Source organism: Mesoplodon densirostris, chromosome 7, assembly GCF_025265405.1.
Source record: "Mesoplodon densirostris isolate mMesDen1 chromosome 7, mMesDen1 primary haplotype, whole genome shotgun sequence".
In the NCBI taxonomy this organism is placed as follows: domain Eukaryota; kingdom Metazoa; phylum Chordata; class Mammalia; order Artiodactyla; family Ziphiidae; genus Mesoplodon; species Mesoplodon densirostris.
The window spans coordinates 796733-822892 of record NC_082667.1 but is presented as its reverse complement, the minus strand read 5'-3'; the positions used below and the strand labels follow the sequence as shown (position 1 = coordinate 822892).

Below are 26160 nucleotides of genomic sequence, written 5' to 3'. Positions count from 1 at the left end.
GTTTTATTCAGCTTTCAATTTTATGTCATTTGGCTGGGCACCACTTGTTTCATTCAGTCTGTGGACACCTGGCCACACCCCTCACCAGCTCCAGTCCCCGCAGGTAACCCTCTCTGGCCTGGCCTTCCCCTCCCGAGTTTCCCTCCATCAGGGATTTCTGTCTGTTCTACTCATTGTTGAATCCTCAGGACCTACAACACAGCCAGGCACACAGGAGTTAATAAATATTTACGAAGAAATGCATTTAGGTGAGGCACGAATTGTTAACATTCAATGACAATATTAGATGAATGAAACATCACCTATAGATTACAAACGTTGCCTTAATTAACAAAGTTGCCACTTCCGAAACCAACTGTCTGTCTGTGTCTGTGTCTGGCTCTCCAGCTCTAGTTGTCGGTGCTCGCAGAATCCCGACACTCAGACTTTGCTCCAAGTCAGAGAACCGACCCGCTGCCCGCCACGTTAATGTCACGGCCCGGGCCCTGCGAGACCTCATCCTCACCGGGTCCGACTTCCGAGGCCCACCTACGGCAAGCGCGGGTCCGCCCATCAGTTCCAGCCGGGCTGGAGGCGGTGAGGGCACCTTGCGGACCACCGCAGGCCCCGCCCCACCCGCAGGCCCCGCCAGCAGGCCCGCCCCTGTCCGCCCGCCCACAGGCCCCGCCCCTAGAGGCCCCGCCCACCGCCTGTTGTCGCGCCGCAACGAGGCCCCGCCCCACCGCTGGTCCTGACACTGCCCCCCGGTCGGAAGTAGGCCGTCTCCCTCCCCGTCAACAGGCCAGGGACGGTTCGTTGTCGTGTCTAGGTCAGTCACTCCCTAGGTGCGTCATCGCGTGGGCCAAACAGACGGCCGACCGGTCCGGGGTCAGTCCTTACCTGCGCCGGTCTTGGTCGGGCCGCGCGTGGACGCACGCCGGGTGCCACTGAGGCCACGCAGCCCGGGGAGACGCGCGCTCGCCAGCGGGGGGCGAGGGGTCCGCTGGGCCGGGGGCACGCCCACTCCGCGGGCCTGTGGGGCGGGTCCTGTCGGGGGCGGGTCCGGTGAGGCGGGTCCGCGCGGGCGGAGGCCGCGGCACCGCCCAGGGAACGTCGGCGCGCTCCGATGACGTCAGGGCGTCCGAGTTCGCCTCTGCGCGTGCGCGCCGCCGCCGGCCGTCCTCCCGGGGCACGCTGGGACCTCCGGCGCGGGGCCCTGGTTCTGCGCCAGGGTGGTCTGCGTTTTGGTGGTCCGCCCTTTGGCGCCGAGCAATCTACACCAGCAAGGGCTGGCTCAGCCAGACTTTCCTTCTCAAATTGAGTAACCCTCGACCTTATTCCCCAAAAGAACTGATCCCCAAGAAGGACAGACAGCCCTGGCAGAGAGCACTGGCCCCGGTGGCGCCCACAGGGTGCTGGGCCTTGGGATGGCCATGTGTCCGCCCTGCAGTCTGTCCCGTTAGGTCACCCGAGTGACCCGGGGGAGCTGGGTGGGCAGCTCCTGTGGGAAAGAGAAGGACATAAGTGGGACAGCACCTCGAGGGCCGCGAGGTCGGGTTGTCACAAGGTCTGGCTGAGACAGTCTAAATGTCAGCTTGTGGAGATTGGTTGAGTAGATTGAATACACTCGAACAGTGACACACAGTGTGCCCACTAAAAGTTAGCTTCCATACATATGTATTCACGTACGTGTATATTCGTGTATACATATCTATTCTTAGGTGAGAAATATAGCAGCTCCCTAATTCATTAGTTTCTTACTGCTACTGTAGTAAGTTGCTACAGACTAGATATTTTACAATTCTGGAGGTCAGAAGTCAGAGATGGGCCTTAGGGGGTTAAAAATCAACGTATCCACAGAATGGTTCCTTCCAGAGGCTCCAGGGGAGAATCTAGTTCTTGACCTTTTCTAGCTTCTAGAGGCTGCCTGTCTCCATCTTCAAAGCGCAGCCACTCCAACCTCTGCTTCCATTGTCACTTCCTCTCTGATTTTGACCCTTCTGCCTCTCTTTTAAGGACCCTCAGGATTACATTGGGCCTATCCAAGTAATCAAGGACAGTACCCCCATCTCAAGATTCTTAACTTTGTCGTATCTGCAGAGACCCCTTTGCCATCTATGGTAACTATTGACAGGTTTGGAGATTAGGATGTGATCATCTTTGGGGGCCATTATTCTGCCTACTATTGCTTATATTTCATTTTTATTTTTAAAACTGTGTATTGCGTGTACAGGAGGAGTAGGGGCAGATATACAGGTGCCAGATCATTTGTCTCTGGAAGATGGGCATTCTTGGGCCTTTCATTTTTTTTCTCTCTCTTCTGGTTTTTCTACAAAAAGCACATACTGCTCCTGTGATAAAAATCATGTTAAAGTTGGTTGGCATGCCAGTGCACCCAGAGGCCTCTTTCTGACCTCTCCCCTCTCCCTGCTGCATCCTCACCCACCCCAGCCTGCAGGAGTTTCTGCCAGAAACCCAGCACCACGCTCATTCTCCTGCATCAGGGTGGGGGAGAGCTGCTGTCTTCACTCGACAACTTGTCAACTTGCACCTGCTCTGCGGGAGCTCATGGTGTTGGGCGGGTGTGGGTGTCTGTGCCTTGGGGGCCCAAACCTGCGAAGCCACTGGTCTCTCCAGGACCCCTGGCCCCACGTTGGTGGCCCTGAACCCCTTACAAACTACACAAGCAAGGACTGGCCCCGCTGGATATTCTCCCCAAGTTGAGTAACCCTTCCTTTATTCCCACAACCAACCAGCCCCCAGGCAACTGGTCAGCTCCCTGAGGTTTCTTTGTTAAATTTAGAGATCTTGGTTGGTTTCAATAACTGACCATCTGGGCCACATGTGCTTTTCTCTTCTGCTGTAAATTCCCGCTTTGATGTTTTAAATTTACCAGTAGTGAGCCTGCGAAACCCTAGGCCGCCAACCTTGACCCCAGTTAAAGCAGAACCCTAGCCGCCTGCCCCCAACCCCCTGCCTCCTCCCCACCTTGCTCTGTGGCCCCAGGTATGCCATGTGCATTCCAACACATGTGAGTAATAAACCTTTTTTTTTCCCCCAGAGTTTCCTAAGGGTCTTTGTTGAAGGCTGCCTTGCAGTCACAAAGGCAAGTCCAGCCACGACACTGGTTATGGCTAGGCCAAGAGGGGCGCAAAACAGGTGTGTTATGAAGCTTTTAACCATCTTCCTACTGGTAGACATTTAGATTGTTTCCAGATCTGGACAGTTGCAAAATGCTGCAAAAAGACATTTTGAACATGTCTCCTAAGCTCATGCATGAATATTCCTCTTGATCGATACACAGAAATGCAGGGGTGTGTAGTGTTTTACATAAGCCAAATGCCATGCTTGTTACCCGAAAAACGTTTTGCCTTGTGGTGAGTGTTGAGCCAAAAGACACAGCCAAGCCAAAGATCCGGAGAAGGAAGGATTATTTCTTGCTGCAAGTAAGGGGAACACGGGATCTTCTCCAAAGCAGTGTCTCCCCGCAGAGTCCAGGGTTTATTTGACTGAAGTCAGGAGGGTCAGAAAAGGTCATCTTCACCCCTTAGATTCCGGTTGGTCTGGTGGTTGCGGCTTCAGGCTAATCGTCACCATTGAAACAGAACCGGGAGTCTTTACAACTGGTACATTATTTTTGCTGTTGTTACTTCTCTTGTCTGATTACAGTCGTTTGTTTCTGCGTTCTTTTGTTCCCTTAAGATCATCAATTACTGAGACCTGTTCAAGGGCAAGCATTGTGGCCCAGCTTAGATCACAAAACGGCTTAGGCCAAAAAATGGCTTCTGTTAAGAAAGCCATGCCTGGTTCTCTCTCCCAGGAAACCTACCGTATCTGCTTACACACTGACGCATTTCATCACAGCCAAGACAGATAGTTTCCATCTTTTCCTGTGTGGCAGCAGAACGAAGTGTCTCAGATATTCGATTTCTGTGCTTTAGGAAACTCCCACGTCCAGCCTGCTGGTGGGAAGGCGTAGAGAAAGCCCCGACGGCCTCTGTCTCCTTGGGGGTGGTCGGGGCTCCCCGCGCCTGCGCCCGCATCTCCGCCTGGCGCCCCCTCCCCGCAAGGTGGCCTGCCCCCGTTCTGGGCGACAAAGTGGAAAATCAAACAGGGACGTCAACTTTTACCCCGGAGTTCAGCGGAAAGCGGCGAAGGCTTAACTGTGGGCGCAGGCTTGGCGCGCGTCTCAGAAAAAGGCCCGGGGCCAAGCCGGGGAGGGATGGAGGGTTGGCGGGCGGGCCCCTCCCGGGGTCTAGTGTCTTCCAGCCGGGGTTCGATGGGCGAGGGCGACCTGGCGCGGGGCTCTGGGCCCGCCCGGCCCCCACTCTCCAAGGCCCCGCCCCAGGACGTGACCCCACCCACTGCCCGGGCGGAAGACGCAGCTCGGCCCTCTGGTCTGCGGTGGACGCCCCGGAGGTAGGTCCGGGGTCGGGGCAGAGCGGGAGCGGGCCGGGGAGGGGGGCGCGGCGGCCCCGCGGCGTTTTGGGGGTCCCCCAGCCGCTGACCGCGTGGCGGACGGTCCCCGGGCCCGAGAAAGCGCGGGAGCCGGGGGCGCGGGGAGCCCTCTCCGCGCGGCATCTGAGCGGCCCGCCTCTCCCTGGAGAGGCCCCGGCCCGACCCCGCGCTGACCTCCGACCCCCGACCCCCGGACACATGCGGAGCCTTGGGCGGGCGTGGGGGGCTGCGGCGGCCCTGGGCGGCCCCGCGCGGACCCCGGCGCGCCCCTGCTCCCCGCCACCCCCCGCGCCTCGCAGAGGTAACCAAGGTGCGCTGGTAGCGGGCGCCGCTCCAGGGAAGGAGAGACGAAGGCGCACCTCCTGTCTTCCGGCACGGTCTTGCGCAGCGGCCTGTCCGGGCACTTGGAAGCATTAATTAGGGGCCGTTGTTGAGATCCTGGACCCGCGACTTGGGTCCTGGGGAGCAGCCCAGCTGGTGGGGGTCCTGATTGCCAGGGAGGCCGTGGGCCGGACATGTGCTTGTTCCTGTCCAGATCAGGCACCCTAACTGGGGGCTTGTGAGGAAGGCTATACACGCGGCATCTTTGCGGGATGTTAACACTTTTTCATGGGTTCTCAAAGGGATCCGTGTCCTCTGGAGGCTAAGACGCCCACAGGCCAACCAAAGGGATACTCTGTGTCTAGTCAAGTCTGGGGGCTTGGGGGGCGCAGCTGCCGGTATCAGTTTCCTACTCTGGAGAGGCGAGTCCCCTAATGTCACACTGGATTCGGGGAGGGAACAGCCCGGGGAACGGTGTCAGGGCCGGAGATCCTCAGGGGCCCCTCCCCTGATCGCTCTCCCGCGACGACTGAGGGTTCTGAGTCAGGATTTGGGTGGCCACACCCTGGGCTGGGGGTGGGTGGCAGGTCTGGTTTTGCTCACGTGCTCTGGCCAGTGGGCTGAGCGGCCTCTCCCTGGGATGGTCCCTCCCTGTGATGGTACAGGAAGTGGCCAGTTACCCGTGCCCTCGTCTCAGTTTCTTAGCAGGCCCCTCTGCTGGGACGTGCACACTTGAATCTGAATCTTACCTGATCCTTGGCCCCAGGGCCCTCCCAGAAGGAATGTAACTAGAGCCTTTGCCTGGGCTGGCCCTCCTCCCCGCTGTGGGCTCGAACCAGCGGGGGCCGGCAGGGGGCATGCCCTCTTCAGCAAGGCCGGGGCTGTGCCAGGCACGGACACAACAAACACGAGTGAAGCATTGTTCTCAGGAATCTGGGGGTTTCGGGGAACCGGGAACATCACATGGTTCTGAGTCATCCTGTCTCCAGAGACCTGGAAAGGCATGGCTTCCAGGCGCGGGTGTTTACTGAACTTTCTGTTCCTCTTGACTGAAAGCCCGCTCCCTGCCCCACTCCCGGGCACCCCCCAGCTCATGGCTGCCGCTGAGTTCCTCTCCTGCTGGCCCCCCCCTTCAGGGCCACAGTCGGCATCCGCCCGGGGCTCTGGTTACTCATTTGTTCAGGCTCTCTGTGTGGCCCTGGTGAGGTTTCAGGACCTGTGACCTCCCATCCCAGACTTGCTGGCCAGAGGCCTCCCTCTTTTCTCAGCCTGCTTGGTGAGCTGGCTTCTTTGTGGGCTGGTCCCTGGGCTGAGCCGGGGTTGGGCAGAGGACGTGCCCTGTCCAGAGTCTCAGCTCCCAGAAGGGGCTCATGGAAGCAGGCACCCCGGGTGGCTACCCATGAATGCACCATCCAGAGCACAGGTCACTGGACCTGGGGTCCCCACCCCACCTTCTCTGTCCTGGCCAGGGCACTTGTGGCTGGCACCCCTCAGGAACTGCCAACTGACCACCTGCCAGGGCTGCTTCAGGGCAGTGAGGCCTCAGGTGCTGGCATCCTGGGCGGGTCTGGCTTTGTGGATGCCGGCCAGGTGGGGCTGTGCGCTGCCTTCCTGTTCTCGGAGGGGAGAAGTAGGCTGAGTCGGCAGGGGCAGTTACCGCAGCACGGCACAGATTGGGGCCCCTGTGCTCTCCTGGCTGGGGTCTGTACACCGTCCGGGCCCACAGGCGCCACCTCCGCCGCACCCCCCCCCCCCCCCCCCCGTCCTTGCTGGCAAGGCAGAGGCAGGGCTTCGGGTGGTGAGCGCCGGTCTCCCCTTCCTCGGGTGGGAGGGGCCCGGGGGGCTGGGGGATGAGAGCAGGCTCTGTCCCCGTGGCCACATCCCCCAGCTCTGCGGTCCGTGGCAGTCTTTGCCCGGGAGCCCTCTCCCATTTCTGCTCCTGGAGGCTGACATGGATAAAGGTGTTGAAGAAGGGAAACGAAGCAGGCAGTGAGGCTGTGGCTTCTGCTGGAATGTCCCCTGGGGTCCTGTTTGGACGTCTTCCGTCCACTGGGTCTCTGGCCTGTCAGACCTTGAGAGTTTGGCTGAAATCCTCTCCTTCTCCCCTGCCTGTGTCTAGGCAACACCTCGCCTCCCACCATGAAGCTCGACATCCAGTGTGAGCAGCTGAGTGACGCCCGGTGGACAGAGCTCCTGCCTCTGATCCAGCAGTACGAGGTGGTCAGGTAGGAGAAGCCATGCCTGCGTCCCCGGGGTCATCACCCCGCAGCGGGTGAGGGCTGCTCCCAGGTCACTTCACTTACAGAAGCATGATGTAAATTTTGTATGATTTTCACGTGCCATAAAGTGTGACTCCTTTTGTATTTTTTTCCAACCGTTCAAATGTAAACCCATTCTGGCCCAGGCCTGGTGGGCAGAGCAACCTGGCCCAGGGTCTCCTCCGCTCGTCCCCTTCCCCTGGGCACGCAGTTGCCGCAGCCGGCTCGTGTGGGCACTGCCTGTCCTCTGCCCCTGCCGGGCTGTGGGCTGGGAATCCAAGTCCAGGCTGACTTCTGCTGTCGAGGCCCTCAAACCCGCAGGTTCCTCAGGGCTCACAAGCAAGAGATGAGTGCCTGCCGGCTTATCTTTTTTTTTTTTTTTTTGGATTTAAAAGTATTTTATTTTTGAATAGGTAAGACATATGGTACACAATTCAAAAAGACACCAAAGGGAATACAGTGAAAAGTCTCTCAGTCCTGTGCCCAGTCCACTCTGTTGCCCTCTGCATCAACTACCCTTGTTTCTAAGAATTTAGCCCACAGGTATAATTCCGTAGATATAATGTGAAATAACATATGCACAAGAATGTTCATTACAGCATTATTTTTAATAGCAAAATTTTTAATAGGAAACAACGGAAATACCCATTCATAGGGGACTGATTAAATAAGTTATGATTTATCTGTTCAATGGAGAAGTATAAAGTTATAAAATAGAATGAGACAGCCCTTTATGTGCAAGTATGTATTAAGTAAAAAAAAGTGCAGAACAGCATGCACAATATGCCATTTGTGTTTCTAATACAAGGAAGTATGTGTATATGCATAAATATCTTGGGAAGGGCGAGCAGGAAGGCGAGGGCTGGGAGGAAGAGCAGTGGGAACAGCGTTTAAGAAGGTGCAGTGCCCGAAGGGTACACTGAGGAATGGTGAGCTCTCCGAAGTACGGCGTGTGCGGCGGAGCGGCAAGGGCGGGGTTAGCAGATATCCAATTCTTTTCCCCCGTGTCAGACAAATAGCAATAGCAGCGTAGGCTTCACTTTGTTGTATAACCTTCCTTTTTCCCTTAATCTATTTTGGAAATCTTACCCAGGCATTTAGAGCCACTTTTTTTTCTTATTAAGGCTCCATAGCAATTAATTGCTTCTAACCTTTGCTATTACAAACAATGCTATAATAAATAACTTCTTACATGTGTCATTTTACTTTTTTTTTTAACATCTTCATTGAAGTATAATTGCTTTACAGTGGTGTGTCAGTTTCTGCTTTATAACAAAGTGAATCAGTTATACATATACATATGTTCCCATATCTCTTCCCTCTTGCGTCTCCCTCCCTCCCACCCTCCCTATCCCACCCCTCTAGGTGGTCACAAAGCACCGAGCTGATCTCCCTGTGCTACGCGGCTGCTTCCCACTAGCTAGCTATTTTACGTTTGGTAGTGTATATATGTCCAAGCCACTCTCTCACTTCGTCCCAGCTTACCCTTCCCCCTCCCCGTATCCTCAAGTCCCTGCTTATCTTTCTTCTTTTGAACTTATTTGAAATAGTTTTATGGAAGGTTTATGGAAGAGTCACAAAGACAGTGCAGGGTCCCCCGTGCCCCGTCGCCTGGGGCGCTGGTCAAAGCGAAGAGCCCAACACGGCTGCCTTGACTCATGTCACTGGCTTTTCTGTGCGTGTCCTCTCCTGTTCCCAGCTCGTGCGGGACCCCCCACGGCATCATGGCCACGTCTCCATGGCCCCTCCTGTCTGTGATGGTCCCTCCGTCCCTCCTTGTCCTTGGCCGCCTGACTCTGGGGTCTGCTCACTGGGGCTCAGGTGAAAGTACCTCTGACGTCTTCTCAGGGTTGAGTCACACGTTTTGGCCGGACAACACAGAAATGACGTTGTGTCCTGCCTGGCGTATCGTATTGTGGGAGGTGTTGTCACAGCAGTGCCACGTGGTCACCCCTAATGGTCGCCGTGACCACCTGATGCGGGGTGCCTGCCACCTCTCAGGGTGACACCCCTTCAGACTCTGCTCATGTCCTGTTTCTCCTGGGACTTTTTGCCTGTTGATCTTCGCAGCTGTTGGGGGGTTTTTTGCCAGAAGTGTTCCTGGGACTCTGCCTCACTGGGGTGTTTACTTTTTTCATTCCTTCCACATTAATCACGTGTCATTCTCTGAGGAAGAGCTGGCTTTCCTTCCACCTGTATTGACTCAGTGGTTCACTTAATCGGTGGATGTGATCCTGGGTCAGGGTCTGGCACGTTCCACGCTGGCCTCTCCGAGCCTCTTCAGCTGGGCTCTGCCCTCGAGCTGCCGCCTCCAGGTTTGGTTTCTCTCCTGGGGGTGGAGGGGCACTTGTGCCCGCTGACCGTGTCCCGGGGAAGATGCGGAGATACACGTCCGTATAGGTGCCAGTATCTTAACAGTTTTCATGAGACGATCCACGCGCTTTTGCTCTTTCATTTTAAGATGTGTTGGTTGTGACCCACCTCGTCGAGTTCTTGGCCCAAGAACGGGTCACAACCTGCTGTGTGAAGTGACTGAGTGTCCGTCTGCAGGCTGGACGACTGTGGCCTCACGGAGGTGCGGTGCAAGGACATCGGTTCTGCGCTCCGGGCCAACCCCTCCCTGACGGAGCTCAGCCTCCGCACCAATGAGCTGGGCGACGGCGGCGTGCACCTGGTGCTCCAGGGCCTGCAGAGCCCCACCTGCAAGATCCAGAAGCTCAGGTGAGCCGTGCTGGCCACTCTTGGGCTCTGGGCCCTGAGGCACACCTGAGCCCTCTCGGGGCCCCCGCCTCACGGGCCCCGCCCCACCCCGCGTCCCCTCCTGCAAGGCCAGCTGCCTGGCCTCCCCGTGGGGGTGTGTGTGGTGGCAGTAGTTCTGTGTCCGCCTTGCTCGGGCTCTGGCAGACGGAGGGGTGGCTCGTCTTGCGTGGGAGCCGCAGCCGGCTCCTGGGGCCCACTGACGGCCACGTGTCCAGCCTCCAGAACTGCTGCCTGACGGAGGCCGGCTGCGGGGTCCTGCCCGGCGTGCTGCGCTCCCTGCCCACCCTGCAGGAGCTGCACCTCAGCAACAACCCGCTGGGCGACGCCGGCCTGCAGCTGCTCTGCGAGGGGCTCCTGGACCCGCAGTGCCACCTGGAGAAGCTGCAGTGAGTGTGCACCCCACCCGGGGCCCCGAGGTGCCCGCGCCCACCCGTCCCCTGGGTTTCGGCTGTCTGCCCTGGGCAAGCCCCCTCCCCAGCTCATCGGCTGCAGGGAGCTTCGAGGAAGGGCTCTTCCCTGAGGCTGGGGCTGTGGCCTCTGAAAGCAGCTGGCAGCTGGCCTGTGACCCCAAGTGAGCACACAGATGGGGTCAGCCACAGAGGGAGGAAGCCGAGCCAGAAAGCCCCAGCTCGGGCTGGGTGTCTTTCTCCTGGGTCTCTGGGCACCCGCCACCTGGGGAGATGGCCCCTCGGCCACTGCCATGCTGTCACCGCCTGGCAGCCGTCCGGTCTCTGCAGGCCTCACGGCTGGGGTGGGAAAGGAGACCCAGACAGGTGCCCCCTGGGCCAGGCCGCGTTCCTGCAGCCGAGGGGCTGACTGCCCGCCCTCTCCCAGGCTGGAGTACTGCAACCTGACAGCCGCGGCCTGTGAGCCCCTGGCCGCGGTGCTCAGGGCCACACAGGACCTGAAGGAGCTCGTGGTGAGCAACAATGACATGGGCGAGGCTGGCATCCGGGCGCTGTGCCGGGGCCTGGCGGACTCTGCCTGCCAGCTGCAGACACTCAAGTAAGTTCCGGGCTGGGGCTGGGGGGCAGGGCGGGGGCTAGGGGGGCGCCCCAGTTCCCAGCGCCTCTCGTGCCCCCAGGCTGGAGAACTGCGGCCTCACGGTGGCCAGCTGTAAGGACCTGTGTGGGATCGTGGCCTCCCAGGCCTCGCTGAACGAGCTGGACCTGGGCAGCAACCCGCTGGGCGATGCAGGCATCGCGGAGCTGTGCCCTGGGCTGCTGCGCCCCAGCTGCCAGCTCAAGATCCTCTGGTGAGCCGGCCTCCGGCTGGGCAGACAAAAACCCGGGGGCGGCAGGACACGTTGGGAGCCTCTCTGTGCTGACGGGGGACTCACCTCCGTAGGCTCTGGGAGTGTGACATCACCGCCAGTGGCTGCAGAGACCTCTGCCGCATCCTCCAGGCCAAGGAGACCTTGAAGGAGCTGAGTCTGGCGGGCAACAGTCTGGGTGACGAGAGCGCCCGGCTGCTGTGCGAGAGCCTGCTGCAGCCGGGCTGCCAGCTGGAGTCCCTGTGGTGAGGGGGCCGCGCGGCGCCAGGGGATGGGAAAGCCCGTGCAGAGGACCCTGGGTGGCCCGGGGGGGACAGCGCCGGGGGCTGGCGAGGTGCAGGTGCCCTCGGGGGGCGGGGGAGGGGGGTGCCAAGGTGGAGCCACCCAAGACGGGCAGAGACTCGGGGGAGGGGGGCTGGCGCTCAGATCCCCAGGGGCCTCCCGGGGCACCCCAGAGGCGTGGGCCCTGGTGGCCCCAGTCCCCGGTTGCCGCCCGCAGGGTGAAGTCCTGCAGCCTCACGGCCGCCTGCTGCCACCACTTCGGCTCGATGCTGACCCAGAACAAGCATCTCCTGGAGCTGCAGCTGAGCAGCAACCAGCTGGGCGACTCGGGCGTCCAGGCACTGTGCCAGGCCTTGGGCCAGCCCGACACCACGCTGAGGGTGCTCTGGTGAGCCTGCTGGGGGGCGCCCCGTCCGCCCGGGCTGAGGGCGGGGACAGCTAAGACTCAAGCCCGCCCCCCCCCCCCAACCTGCTCTCCATGATCTGGCGGCGGCCTGGGCCCTGGTCGCACAGCCACCTGGGGACGCACCCTCCACCTGACCTCGGCCTTGCCCTCCGCCCAGGCTGGGGGACTGTGACGTGACGGACGACGCCTGTGGAGGCCTGGCCTCGCTCCTGCTGACCAATCGCAGCCTGCGCGAGCTGGACCTGAGCAACAATGGCCTGGGTGACCCCGGCGTCCTGCAGCTGCTGGGCAGCCTGGAGCAGTCCAGCTGTGGCCTGGAACAGCTGGTGTGAGTGGCCCTGGGGTGCGGGGGACAGGTGAGGCACACAGGGCGGGGTGGGGGGCGTGGCCGCTACCTCACCCCCTCCCTCCCTGCAGTCTGTACGACATCTACTGGACTGAGGCAGTGGAGGAGCGCCTGCGGGCCCTGGAGGGGAGCAAGCCCGGCCTGCGGATCATCTCCTGACGCCCATCCCCGGACGGCCGTCCTCCCCAGAGGAGTCCTGGCTTTAACCGAGAGAAGAGCTTAAATCAGCTCATTTTTGGGAGAGCATTTTAGGCACTTTATTAAAACGCTTTTCTGGCAGGAGGGGTCTTTGTCCGTTCTCGTGGTCTCCACGAGGCTCTGGTGTCAAGGGGGTGATGTTTTCACGAGCACCCTGCTGCCCAGCGAGCACCACAGACGTAGCAGCCTTAGGCAAGTCAAGTCAGGGGTCCGGGCCTGGTGGCGGGTGTGCCCAGCGGGGTCCTCCGTGGGGGTCCAGTCTGAGCTCCCCAGGTGCTGGCGGGGTCCTGCTCCTTGCGGCCTTGGAGGCCACCCCATCCTACAGGCCTTCACTGCCTCAGGCGTCCCGCCTGCACTAAGGGGCACCAGAACGCGGCCCCTGCCCTCGGGGCCTGGTTCACCTTGGCCAGCAGCGCGCTTGGACCGCCTGTGTGTGGGCCGGAAACCCCAGCTGGGAGCTGCTCCCAGGGCCTGGCCGAGCCTGCCAACGGCTGGCTCCCAAGTGCTCTCCTGGTGGAGGCCGGAGCCCTGTGGACGTAAGGGCAGGGTCCACCCCGTCTCGCTGGCCTCGTCTGGCCGTGGGCGGACAGCGTAGGGGTGACCTGCCCTGAGCAGCACGATCAAGGTGTACACACTGGGCAGCTTTCAGAGGGTTGGCGCCTGGGCAGTAACTTCCTGCCATCACGACAAAGCCCTCCAAGGTACCCAGGGCCCTGGCTTTGTAACACCTTCCTCCAGAAGAGAGCAGGCTCTGTAGAAGATTGGGTGGACCCACCCAGGTCTGGGCGGGAGACGCTCCAGGGGAACCTGCACCCGCTGTGGGCCAGAAACCACTCCTGGGGGCCACGCCTGGGACCAGTGAGCAACGCGGGCCTCCAGCCCTGCAGGGAGAGCGCAGGCCACAGGACGGAGGTAGTCTGGGACCAGAGCGACTGTGAACTCCGTGACGCCGAGAACCCCTGGTGGAGGTGGGCGGACAGGACGCTTGGTGTCTCCGCAGTGGTGGGACAGGTGTCGGCCCTAAACCCAGATCAAAGGTGACACTGGGACGGCAGCAGGTGGGGTGGGGCACACTGAGGCCCTGGGTCACACCCCTGACGTGAGGAAGCCCACGGAAGCCAGAGGCTGAGAAACTCAGCTCAAGGGCACAGCACAAGAGCAGCAGGTGAGGCGGGGTAACAACCGCCCTAGGTTTGAAATTCTCCCCAGAAATAGTTACGGGAAAATAAACTAAGGAAACAAGTCCGCCGAGGCCCTGGCGCTCTGAGAGGCCCTGCCCTTGGAAAGGTCGGGAGTGTCACCCTTGCCCGGAAGTCAGGGCACTTCCCTTTGCCGGTGCATGTCAAGCCTGAAGACAGTGCGCCATCACCCACACCCCGCCCACGACCAGCTCCCTCGGGCCGGCCCGAGGCGCGGATGCAGTAGGAGGCGCCAGGGGGGCCGGTGACTTTCGTGCCTGCTGGTCGTCTGCCAGGACAGGCGTCCAGCCCAAGTGGTTCCCAGCTGCCCTCCAGGCGGCACAGGGTAGGGCAGGGGCGAGGGGCCGTGAGGAGCTGCGGAGCCGCAGGCCGTCACCGTGGCTTTTATTTGTTCTGTTTGCTCGTGGGGGCGACCTCAACCCTGGGCCACAGAGACCCTCCCTCACGACCCGCCCTCCTGACGGCGGGCACCAGGCCTCGGAGTCTCTGACTCGATGTGCGGGCAGCCCTGTCCACGCACCCTCCAGGTTGGAGGGTCAGATGGAGGTTCCCGAGGAAGTGGATCTGCCCTTTCCCAGCCACGCCAGGGCGTCCCTGGACGACTGTCCTTCACACGTGCCGCCAGAAGGTCGTGGGGGACCGGCGGGGCCCAGGGAGCAGAGAGGGGCACCAAGACGCTGCTGCCTGGGCCGGGCCGTCTGGGCACCAAGGCTGGGGGTGGCCGAGGCGGCGGGCTGACTGCACAGAAGGGGGACCAGCCGGCCCAGGGCGAGCCCCAGAGCCTCAGGAGCACACATACACACACACACGCACGCGCCCCACCCCACCGTGTACGCGGGAGAAAAGGGAGATAGAACCTCGAGGGCTGAGGCCTGCTGGAAGGCTCCTGGCAGGAATCCCAGAGGGTGGAGGGCGCCGGGCCTGGGCTCTGCAGGCCCAGCCGCAGCGTCAGTGCGGTGCTGGCACCCCCTCCCTCTCGGCCTCCTCGGACCCTGAGGGGTCGTCGGGCCCTGGTTGGCGCCCGTCCACGCTGCCGTCCGCCCTGCCCTGGTCGTCCCTGCCCTGCTGCTTCTGCCGCCGCGTCTCCTTGTACCTCAGGGTGATGTCCCTGGGGACAGCGGGGGCTGCGTCACCACCGGCCAGCCCACGGAGGTCCCTGGACGCTGCCCCGCAGGGGAGCTCAGAGCCTGGGGTGGGCAGGCAGGACCACCGGGGCCACAGCGCTCACCGCAGGAAGAAGCGCCAGACGGTCCAGGTGAGGGCGAGCACGGAGCCGAGTGTCCAGCACTGGGCGATGTAGAAGGGCAGGGACAGCGTGAGCGTGTGCGGGTCATACTTCACCACGATGAGCAGCTCCGTGACGGTGATGGCCGCCACCAGCCAGGCCTGCTGGCCCAGCTTCTTGTGGAGCTTCCTGCAGAGGGAGGCGGGCGCAGGGGTGAGGCCCGAGAGCGCCCCGCCGTCGCCCCCGCCCCCTCCACGGCCCAGGCCCCGCCCTGGCCCTCACGGGTCGTCCATGAAGTCGTAGATCTCCCGCATGGCCACGCCACCCACGTTGACGAAGAAGACTAGCCGCAGGAGGACCAGGTAGTGCTCGGGGGGCATCCACAGCACGAACTTCAGGTAGAAGGTGTTCAGCTCTGCCAAGAGAAACTGGGGGCAGAGGAGGGTGGAGGGCGCCCGGGGCAGGGAGGGGCGGGGGCGTACAGGAGGCAACAGGCCTTACCACCAGGATGATGCCACACACGGCCAGCCAGCGGCGCAGGCTGGAGGCCGGCTTCCACTCGAAGCGGACCCAGCTGTAGGGCGTGAACTGGAAGACGATCCTCTTCATCTTCCCCCTGGAACCGCGGCCCGTCAGCCCAGGGCAACGCCCGCTGGGCACACTCGCCCCCGGCCCCCCAGGTCTTTTCCTGGACTGTTTCTCTACTTCTTCACAGAGGGAGGTGGCTGGGAAGGGACGATCCCGAGAAGGGCCAGCAGGGAGTAAGAGGAGCGGGCTGGATGGGGACGGGCTGATGTCCCGGCCGCCACGAGGGCAGCACCCAGGGTCACATCCTGGGTGGAGTTTACAGAGGCAAGATCCTCGCCTGTAGCACCTCACGAAAGGACCTCGGGGCGGGGGCGGCCCTGCAGGCCCCACACTGGGGTCAAGGCCTGCGCGGAGCAGGGCGGCTCTCCAGACGTACTTGTAGGTTGGGATGTTCCAGAGGCCCTGCCACTTGTACGTCTTTAGGGACAGCCACTCGAGGGTCTTCATGCCGCAGTAGATGCCCAGCCCGTTGCAGACGAGCACGTCCATGATCCACTGGGGGCGGGAGGGAGGTGGGTGCCACAGGTCCCCAGGTCGAACGGCCCTGGCTGAGGGGACCCCCTGCCGCCTGCTGCCCCCACGTTGTGGCCGGCCGGGACGCAGAGGGCGGCACTTACGTGGTCCCACCAGCACTCGCTGAAGTTGGGCAGTTGATGCTCCAGGCTGTATTCCAGGAACTCAAACATCACGCTCACGATTGTGCACATCCACCAGTCACGGATCATCAGGGTCTGCGGGCCGCCAGGGCGTCAGCCCCCTGCGCGGGATCCCCCAAGGACATCCCGCCCCCGACCCCCGCCCCACTGCCCTCAGGTGGGGCGCGGTGGCAGGGCAGCTGTGGCTCTGGCCGCCCCGAGTTAAGACTTTGAGGGCGGGCCTCCCTGGTGGCGCAAGTGGTTGAGAGTCCGCCTGCCGATGCAGGGGGTACGGGTTCGCGCCCCGGTCTGGGAGGATCCCATATGCCGCGGAGCGGCTGGGCCCGTGAGCCATGGCCGCTGAGCCTGCGCGTCCGGAGCCTGCGCGTCCGGAGCCTGTGCTCCGCAGCGGGGGAGGCCACAACAGTGAGAGGCCCGCATACCGCAAAAAAAAAAAAAAAAAAAAAAAAAAAAAAGACTTTGAGGGCTTCCCTGGTGGCTCAGTGGTTAGGAATCTGCCTGCCAACGCAGGGGACATGGGTTCGAGCCCTGGTCCGGGAAGATCCCACATGCCGGGGAGCAACTAAGCCCGTGAGCCACAGCTACTGAGCCTGTGCTCTAGAGCCCGCGAGCCACAACTACTGAGCCCGTGTGCCACAACTACTGAAGCCCGCGTGCCTAGAGCCCGTGCTCCGCAACAAGAGAAGCTACCGCAACAAGAAGCCCGCGCACCGCAACGAAGAGCAGCCCCCACTCGCCACAAATAGAGAAAGCCCGTGTGCAGCAACGAAGACCCAACGCAGCCAAAAATAAATAAATAAAATAAATAAATTTATTTTTAAAAAAAAGACTTTGAGGCAACTTGCGGGTATGTCGACGACTCGTGTGTCCAGACCTGAGGGTGCCCAGGGCTGGGTGGGATGGGGGCCAGGGGCCCCCCGTGGGTCTCTCCCCTTTGCTCTCCGCCAGCCACCGCAACGCCCAGGACACGCAAGGTTGGGTCAGGCCCCCCAGCTCGGCAGCCCGCCTGTCCTGCACCGTGGCCGCAACCCACCGCACGGCTGGAAAACAGCCCAGAGTTCAGGGCGGCTCCAAAACCAGGTACCCCGCCCAACGAGGAGGTGCCTACCTTCAGGTACCAGCCGATGAAGTGTGCGGGCACAAAGCCATCCAGCTTGTCCTGTGGGGCACAGAGGCAGGCCTCGCGCTCGGTCCACTGTCGTGAGCTGGGAAGGGGCCCCGCCGCAGCCAGAGGCATCCCTGCGTGTGGGCGGCATGGCCCCTGGTACCCTCACCCCATCCAGTCCAGAGTGACTCGGGTCCCAGAAACATCCATGCCTGGGGCAGCGCCGAGCTTCACGCGTGGGAGGTGGTGGGGCCCCCACGTCATGAGGCCGGCCAGCCCCCTCCGGGCACCTACCCAGACGTTGTGGAAGGGGTCGGTCTTGTTGTCTGCATCATAGATGAGGCAGTTTCCCCCGTAGTCCCTCTCCGGCAGCGGGACCCCCAACCTGGGGTCAACGTACTTCAGAAACTGGCGGCCGTCCTGGACGGTCTGCAAGGGCGGTGGCATGTCAGTGGGGCGGGGTTTAGGGTGCGCAGACAGCACCCGCCAACCGCGAGGGGAAGCACTGTCTCAGCATCACCCCCACTTCGGGCCGGGCAGAGCGGGGATGTCCCAAGTCTGAGGACGTCCTCACGCCCCCATGGGACCCCAGGACCATGCCACGTGGCGTCGCAGGGGCACCTCCCGTGGGAGGGCGCTCAGATCACCAGTCTCCCCACCTCTCCTCCCTACGTCCGGTTCGGGGTCCAGACCCCACACCGAGGAACAGCACTGTGGGACACGCTTCTTCACGCAGTGCCCAGAAAGCCTCTCCCAGACACCAACGTTAGCCAAACAGTCCTCCAGCCTTGGCACAAAGTGGGCTTTTGGGGGCGTACCCTGGCAGAAGAGGACCCCCCCCATTCCTCCCTCCAGGCCCCCGCTGGCCGCCAGCTGGGGCCTCTGGTCCACAGGAGGCACCCTGGGACACCCGTCATCAGGACCCTGTCCCCTCGCTCCTGCCCTGAGTACCAGCGAAAGGGCACAGCGGGGAAGAGGCTCTAGGCTGGGGTGCCGAGACGCGGTCCGTGGTGTGTGTGGACAGATGACACTCAGACCTGCATCTTGTCACATGACTGAGGTGACACCACGAACAACTGAGACCCTCCCCCACAACGTGTGCCCTGGTAACACGGGATCTGAGGGCCAGACAGCAGGGCAGAACCCGGCACCGCTGTGTTCCTGAGTCAGGATGGCCCCACGGGCTCTGCTCCAGAGCCAGGTCAGTAGGGGCTCAGATCCCTGGACACTCAACCCTCAGAGAAGTGAAACACAGCACTGTAACAAGTCTCCGTCTCAGGGCATCTGAGGGCTGACGTGACCCAAGGAAGTCAGCTCCGGTCCCAGCTGAGAGCTTGTCACCCAAGCCCAGAGGGCCAGACCATGAACCTCCACTCCAGCAAAGGCCAGGGAGGCCGACTGACCCCTCGTGACATGGCTCTGGGAGAGGACAGCAGCCTGGGCAGGGGGGCCTCCCAGAACCGGCCATTTATAAATCTGCAGACTCAGTGGTCAGGACCCACAGGGCTCCGCGCTGCTGGCCGAGAGAGCCCAGATCTTGGTTCCTAAGAGCATTCGTTCTCCAGTAAAGGAACCAGGCTCCCTGGAGAAATGGCAGATTTCAGGGCTGGGGCAGGGAACCCCCAAGATGGGCCTGGAATGTCTTCTAGCACCAGAAAGGAGGGAGGTGCTCAGAAACAAAACAAAACACCAAGAGCCCACGTACGTGGGGTATGGGAAAGCTCCCAGCAGCCAAGGCTGGAACAACTTGAGCAATGAATTAAGTACTGAACTGTAACCCGAAGTGTAACGCAGATACCTACCCACGAGTCTGCGCTGATGTAAGAAATGACTGATCACATTATTGAGTCAGGGAGAAGAGACAAACCTCCCACACAGAAGGTTTCCCATCGGATTATGGAGCTGCTCTCCGCCCCGCTGCGCAGGGGGGCCTCCCTCCCGAGGGCGAGGCATGGAGGGGACCCGACAGACACACCTCTGCCAGGGGGTCGGGGTCAGCACCGATGGTCAGAATCATGTGTCAAATCACGACAGAAACACCAGACAAACCCCCAGCAACCCTGATACCGAAATCAGAAAAAGACATTCCAGGCAAACTACAGAGAGTGTCTCTTATGAATATGGATGCAACAATCCTCAACAGAATACTAGCAAAGTGAATCCAGCAGTATATACAAAAGGTCATACACCACGACCAAGTGGGCTTTATCCCAGAAATGCTAAGCTGGTTCAAAATGAGAAAATGAATCAACACAAAACATCATGTTAATAAAGGGAAAAAACCACATGATCATCTCACTTGATGCAGAAAAAGCATCCAACCAACAAAATCTAATACCCTCTCATGAAAAAAACACTCAACAAATTAGGAAGAGTGGAGCTTCCTCCACTGACAAGGGGCATCTGGTGAGGGCTGAGGGCTCCCTGCTAAGAAGTGGGGGACGGTGTGAGGCCAGAGACGGACGGACAGACACTCAGGTTGGAAAGGAAGAAGTGAACTCCCCCTATTCCTGCACAGAGACCCCCTCAGGAACCCCCTGAACAGCAGCAGAGCTGTGGGAACGAATGAGCAGGCACAGAGGACCCAGACCGACAGAGCAACAGGCTGCGTTTCCAGATGCCAGGGACCAGCAGACCAACACGAAATCAAGACAGTCCCACTCAGGACAGCATCAGAAAGAGTGAGGTACTTAGGAATACATTTAACAAAGGAAGTGCAAAACATATACTCCGAAAACCACAAAATGTCGCTGAGAGAAATGAAAGACCCACGTAAGGGGAGGGTCCTGTGCTGCAGAGGAGGGGAAAACCTGAGAGAAAGTGTGGGCTTTAGTTAATAATGATTAATTGTAACAAATGTGTCATATTAGTGTAAGATGTTCATAACAGGAGACCCCGGGTGAAGAAACTCTCCGCACTAACTTCACAATCCTGTAAATGTGTCTTAAAATAATAAGTTTATTTTAAATAAATAAAACAAAACATGAACCATTTAAAAAAATCAATCAGAACAAAAGCTGGTCTCCCAAAAAGACACACAAACATCCAACAAGCACATGAGCAGATGTTCAGCATCACCAGCAATCAGGGAAACGCAATCAAAACCACAGGAGAGGAACTTCCTGGTGGCGCAGCGAGTAAGAGTCCACCTGCCAACGCAGGGGACACAGGTTCGAGCCCCAGTCCGGGAAGATCCCACATGCCGCAGAGTGGCTGGGCCCGTGCGCCACAACTACTGAGCCTGCACTCTAGAGCCCGCAAGTAACAACTACTGAGCCCACATGCCACAAATACTGAGCCTGCGTGCCTAGAGCCCGTGCTCCGCAGCAAGAGAAGCCAGGGCAATGAGAAGCCCGCGGACCACAACGAAGAGTAGCCCCTGCTCGCCACAACCAGAGAAAGCCTGCTCACAGCAACAAAGACCCAATGCAGCCAAAAATAAATAAATAAATTTATCTAAAAAAAAAAAAAAGGAAAACCACGAGATATTTTACCACTTCACCACCCTGCCCCCCGCCAAAAAAGGAAAATAACAAGTGTTGGTGAGAATATGGAGAAATTGGAAGCCTGTGCACTGTTGGAGGGATTGTAAAATGCGTACAGCCGCCGTGGAGAATAGTCTGGCAGCTCCTCTAAAGGTTAAACAGAATTACTCAGCAATCCCACTTGTAGGCGTGTCCTCAAAGGAATGGAAAGCAGGGACTGGAACAGGTACTCACACGCCCACGTTCACAGGCACCAAAAGGTGGAGGCAACCCCAGTGTCCATCCATTTGAGTGGATACACAAAATGTGGTTTAAACACACAGTGGAACATTACTCAGCCTTAAAAAGGAAGGAACTTGACACAGGCTACACAGGGTGAACCCTGAGGACATTACGCTCAGTGAAATAATCCAGTCACAGAAGGACAAAACCTGTCTGATTCCACCCACATGAGGTCCCTGGAGGAGTCACATCCACAGAGACAGAAAAGTAGATGGTGGGGCCCAGGGCTGGGGGAGGGGAGAGGGTGAGTGTTTCATGGGGACAGAGTGTCCATTTGGGAAGACAGAACGTTCTGGGGATGATGGTGGGGAAGGTAACACGACCATGTGAATGTGCTTCGTGCCCCGCCCTGTGCACCTAGAGATGACTGAGATGGTAAATTTTATGTTATGTGTATTTTACTGTAGTTAAAAAATACTTTTAATTAAATACACTGCAATAAAACCAAAAAAATTGCACAGTATTCTACATACACACGTGTGTGTGCACACATGCTGTAAAACTGAACTGTGACAAACTCTGTGGAGTGCACTGATATCAATTTCCTGGTTTGATACTGTCTTTTATATATATATATATATATATATATTTTAATTAAAGTATAGTTGACTTACAATATTCTGTTAGTTTCAGGTACACATGCTGTCCTACATTTGTGCAAAATATTGAGGACCTGGGTGAAGGAACACAGGACCTACCTGTACAATTTGTTCACAACTTCCTGTGAATCTACAATCGTTCAAAAACAAAATGTAAAAAGAAATCAACATGAATAAGCAATCTCAGTGTAAAATATAAAACCAGGTAGGTTTTAAAAGAAAGTATAGGAGAAAATCTTAATAAATTGGTGTTGGACAAAGAAGTATTAGATATGACATCAAAAACACAAAAAGAAAAGACATAAGGACCGCCACTGTTAAACAACGAAGGCCCAGCACATCCAGCAAAGGACCTTGTAACCAGGACAATATAAAAAGCTGTCATAACTCAACACTACAAAAACAAACCACCCGATTTTTAAAAAGGGCAAAAAATAAACACTTCACCGAGGAGGATGTTTGTTTCATGGCTCGTAAATGCAGGAGAAGTTGGTCAGCATCATCAGCCACTCTAGAAATGCAATGAAATCCATAAGACACTGGCTAAAATGAAAGATCCTGGTGATGGCAAGTACCGCCAAGGATGAGAGAGGGTGCGGGCGGGACACAGCTGCCCCGGGAGTGAGACACCTCACCTACGACGCAGGAGTCCCTCCTGAGTGTTCATCCGCAAGAAATGAAAGCTCAGGTCCACACAAGAGCCTGTACCTGAGGCTCAGAGCAGCTCCACGCACATCTGCCCCAAACCAGACACAACCCCAGTGTATGGACAGATGGCGTCCCTCCACCAGGAACCCCATCCACGGTAAGGAGGACCGGCTGTAGGTGCGCACGGCTTGGCTGAGTTTCAGAGGCAGTGAAGGCCACGCTCTGCACAACTCCACTCACACGAGACTTTCCAAGAGACAAGTGGTGGTGATGCAGGGACAGATGGCAGCTGCGAGGCCACTGCGAGGCCAGGGCCACGGACGTGGCACCCGAGGGGGCCTGGGGCTCTGTGCCTAACTGTGGTGTCCACACAAACACAAACAGGTGTTACAGCTCCCAGCCCTGCACGCCTACCCGAAATGCAAACCTTCCCACGCGATGATAAATCACTCAGCTGTCACTGACTGTTTTGAGATTGTGAATCCTGAAGACCACCCTCAAAGGCGAGCTGATAAGTCCAGCAGAACAGGAGTATTAATCAGGCAGACATTAGCGGCAACAAATCCTGATCCAAGATTTACTGAGGAGCTAAGTTTCCAACCTCCACCCCAACCCCCTTGCAGAACGTGTGCCAGAAGGGAGAAAAACACACAAAGCCACAGCTGGTCACCTGCAAAACCAGAAACAAGGCCCATGGGGACTGGTCCCGGGCCCACTGCCCACACTCAGAGCGCCTGTGCTGTGGGGTCAGGTGTGCCCCCTGCGAGGGATCAGCCCTGCTCAGATCTGGAGCACCCGCCAGGCGTCCACGTCTGAACCCATCGTCCCCCGGCCACGTGGCAGCTGCGCCCAGAGGTCCAGGCCCGCTGAGAACAGAGACTCTGCCGCAGGCGATGGCTGGCGCCTTCCCACCCCTACAGCCCCTGCCCCCTTTGGGTGGGGTCCAGCCTCCTACCAGAGCCCTGGGGGCCAATGCGCAGAGCGTTCTGTGCCACCTCCACTTTCACAGTTCACCCAACCAACAGACCCGCTTACCTGGAAGAGTATAAAGATGAGCACCAGCTCGTAGACCACACTGACGCAGAGCCAAAACCTCCAGTAGGCTGTACAGACACGGAGAACACAGAGGCATCAGGGGGCGCTGCCCTGCAGCCCGCGGCCCCGCCCCACACAGCTCCCGCACGCACGGCCTCTGCTTGGGGCCCTCAGGTCCCTGGTAGAGACTTCAGAAGCAAGATCTAACTCAGGGCTGAGCACAGTTTCTCTCTGACTGTTCTTCCTCCCTTCTCTTCCATTCCCGTCCCTAATCTTTCCCGCAGCACAGAAGGCCCGCAAACCACCAGATACGAGCAGTGACAGCAAACATCCTTGTCTTGTGTTTCTTAGGGATGCTTCTAACCTTCATCATTAAGTAAGTTTGCAGGGTTTTGGTGGATACCTTTCGTCACGTTGAGAACCTTTTAATTCGAGTATGCTGTGTTTCTATCATGAATGAGTACAAAACTTTATTCTTCTGCATTTACGAGGATCAATTTTTTTCTTTAGTGTTAATGTGATGAATGAAATTAACACATTTCCCAACATTAAACCATCTCTAAATTCCTGGGATGATGATTTGTTTTAGGAAAGTGTCTTAAGTTCCAGTCAGCACTTCTGTCCCTCCGGGGACTACACTTGGCGGTTCTATATTATATACTTTAAAGTTGCTGAGAGAGTTGATCTTAAATGTTCGCACCATAAAAAAAAAAAAAAAGTTGAGATTACATGAGATGACAGAGGGGTTAACTAACCATACTGGAGTTTGCAATACACATGTATCAAACCATCACACAGTACACCTTAAACTTATGTTACGTGTCAATCTTATCTCAATAAAGCTGGAAAAAAGAACGAACGTGTCCCTCAGAACCCCTTTCACTGGCCGGGACTCCTCTCTCTCACCATCTGCTTTCCGTACTCTCAAGTCCCTGGGGGATGAGATAACAGGAAGGGGGAGGTCTAGAACTGTCCTAAAAGCCAACGGTAACTTCTATCTTCCAAGAATCTTCAGAATCCTGTTTAATAAATGCCCAAGGGGAATTCCCTGGTGGTGCAGTGGTAAAGAATCTGCCTGCCAATGCAGGGGACATGGGTTTGATCCCTGGTCCAGGAAGATCCCACATGCCGCAGAGCAACTGAGCCCGTGTGCCACAACTACTGAGGCTGTGCTCTAGAGCCCACGAGCCACAACTACTGAAGCCCGCCCGCCCCAGAGCCCACGCGCCACAAATACTGAGCCCACATGCTGCAACTACTGAAGCGCGCAGACCACAACTACTGAAGCCTGCGCGCCTAGAGCCCGTGCTCCGCAACGAGAAGCCCACGCGCCGCAACGAAGAGTAGCCCCTGCTCGCCGCAACTAGAGAAAGCCCGTGCACAGCAACGAAGACCCAATGCAGCTAAAAAACAAACAAATAATAAATAAAATAAAATAAATAAATAATAAGATATCTGCTTCCCCTATGCTTATGTCTGTAAAGAAAAAAAAAACCCACCAGCCTACTTTTAAAAGCTAATTCACCTTGAATTAAAAAAATAAGCCGTGCTCACAAACTAGAGACACAAGGTTTGGCCACGGCTATTCCACAGCTATTCCAGGTCATCTGGGACAGCGCCACACGCTCTCCCGCCCCCGCTTAGGTGGGGACCCAGGGTACAGGCAGCCGGGCAGGTGAGTGGGAGGGGTGTGAGGCCTGTTGTGCCAGAAGAGGGTGAGAACTGTGCACACGCCAGGCTCTGGGGCCAGCCTGGCACCCTTAGGGCTTGGGCCTAACCCATTTGCCGGGGGAAAAACCGCCCCGGAGACTGACGAGAATCCAACCTCGCACGGGCAGGAAATACACACGTGGTTGAGTTCTTGGGAAGGTGGGCTAACATGTTCCGAGACAACGGACGTAAACAGCCGAGGTGACAGACTTATTCTTCGTGCCCTTGAAGATAGGAAAAACCTGGAAAATTCTCCCTGGTTCGAGGCTGCAGCAGCAGGTCGAGGGCCGTGGAGCAGGGATTTGGGGCGGCCGAGTGTGGCTGCCCAGCTGCGGGGACGGGCACCTCCTCCCATGAAGGCTGTGCTGTCCCTCCCCCGGCCACCCCCACTCGGCTCAGACTCCCCACCACTAGCACCCTGTAGAGCCCACCAGGACCCAGGCCTGCCCCCCACAAGTGGCCAGTGGGCCCTCGTCCCTCCCCACGGCCAGGGTCCCCACACCCCGCTGCAGCTACGGCTCTCCGCGAGCCACCCCGGAGGCTCCTGGTCACGGGCTGCCCCGCTCCCAGACCCGCACCCGTATCTTCTTCCCAAGCACCAACTCCGGCCACCTCGGCAGCACCTGCAACGGCCTTGTCTACTCCAGCTTCTGCAGGGAGCCGCTCACGAGGCAAAGGGGCCCCTTCAGCGGCAGCCCCAGCTGGAGCTGCAGCCAACTCATTTCCAAATAAAGCAACGCCCCACACAGGTCGGCTGTCTGCTCCCCCAGTGGCTACCTGAGCTGGGCCCAGAGGAGGGCGGGAGGCACGCAGAGACCCCAGGGCACCTCCTTTGTGGAGTCCGTTCCTGCCAGTGTGCACACGTAACCTGATTTGAGAGGCTGAGGACTTCCTGCCACTACCAGGTGAACAAGCCATCTGGATGGTGCTCTGGGGCAGGTCCCCACGTGAACTAAGCCGAGACTGGCAGAGAAACAGGGTGTGCGCACAGCAACCAAAGTAAGGAAAGGCAGAGCCATGCTCAGAACGTCAGCTCAGAAGCTGCGGACCTGCTCGCTCCAGAGGGGCTCCGGCCTGACACTCACACCGCTCAGAGCCGCAGACGGAGCTTTCCTGAAGCTGAAGCCCCAGGATGAGGCGGGCAGGGTCCCGTCTGTCCTGCTCGCGGCTTTGTCCAGTGCCGGGGCCGGGTGCCCACGAGAACTTCGCTGCGCCCTCACCCACCGACAGCCTCCGGGGAGTTTCTGGCAGCTCCTGTTCTCCCTTCCAAGTCTGTCGGATGAGCACTGAACACACCTGGCTTCTTACTGTGACTCTCGTGGTTCTGACTCTTCAGCTCACTTTTCC

At 58.6% G+C, this 26160-nt stretch overlaps 2 protein-coding genes across 7 annotated transcripts in view; one reads left to right on the top strand and one right to left on the bottom strand.

The window, feature by feature from the left end:
- Positions 1-787: 787 nt before the first annotated feature.
- RNH1 (ribonuclease/angiogenin inhibitor 1) lies at positions 788-12362 on the top strand. Of its 5 annotated transcripts, XM_060104787.1 has the most exons (11): positions 4202-4398; positions 6616-6719; positions 6878-6983; positions 9567-9737; positions 9992-10162; positions 10611-10781; positions 10861-11031; positions 11124-11294; positions 11549-11719; positions 11895-12065; positions 12155-12362. In XM_060104787.1, the coding sequence occupies exons 1-11, from the start codon at positions 4202-4204 to the stop codon at positions 12240-12242; spliced, it is 1692 nt and encodes a 563-aa protein (XP_059960770.1). In that variant the 3' UTR covers positions 12243-12362. The 5 variants fall into 5 exon arrangements, with proteins under 5 accessions (XP_059960769.1, XP_059960770.1, XP_059960768.1 ...); XM_060104786.1 differs by lacking the exons at positions 4202-4398; positions 6616-6719 and adding an exon at positions 788-808; XM_060104785.1 differs by lacking the exon at positions 6616-6719 and having other exon boundaries at positions 4311-4398.
- Positions 12159-26160, bottom strand: part of PTDSS2 (phosphatidylserine synthase 2) — a 30180-nt gene continuing 16178 nt past the window's right edge. The window contains exons 4-12 of one of the 2 annotated variants that reach the window (XM_060104788.1): positions 23104-23171; positions 17349-17483; positions 17058-17108; positions 15911-16024; positions 15670-15788; positions 15207-15321; positions 14988-15133; positions 14709-14894; positions 12159-14588 (exon numbers count right to left, since the gene is read on the bottom strand). In XM_060104788.1, the coding sequence (XP_059960771.1) occupies positions 14429-14588; positions 14709-14894; positions 14988-15133; positions 15207-15321; positions 15670-15788; positions 15911-16024; positions 17058-17108; positions 17349-17483; positions 23104-23171 (1094 nt within the window). In that variant the 3' untranslated portion in view covers positions 12159-14428. The remainder of the gene's footprint in view (positions 14589-14708; positions 14895-14987; positions 15134-15206; positions 15322-15669; positions 15789-15910; positions 16025-17057; positions 17109-17348; positions 17484-23103; positions 23172-26160) is intronic. The other variant, XM_060104789.1, reaches the window with a different exon arrangement.

What these genes read in the sequence shown, in the direction of transcription:
- RNH1 (XM_060104787.1), top strand. Translation starts at nt 4,202, where the DNA reads ATGGAGGGTTGGCGGGCGGGCCCCTCCCGGGGTCTAGTGTCTTCCAGC. An exon ending in TGCCAGCTGCAGACACTCAA is followed by an intron (nt 10,782 to 10,860) that starts GTAAGTTCCGGG and finishes TCGTGCCCCCAG; the next exon opens with GCTGGAGAACTGCGGCCTCA. An exon ending in TGCCAGCTCAAGATCCTCTG is followed by an intron (nt 11,032 to 11,123) that starts GTGAGCCGGCCT and finishes TCACCTCCGTAG; the next exon opens with GCTCTGGGAGTGTGACATCA.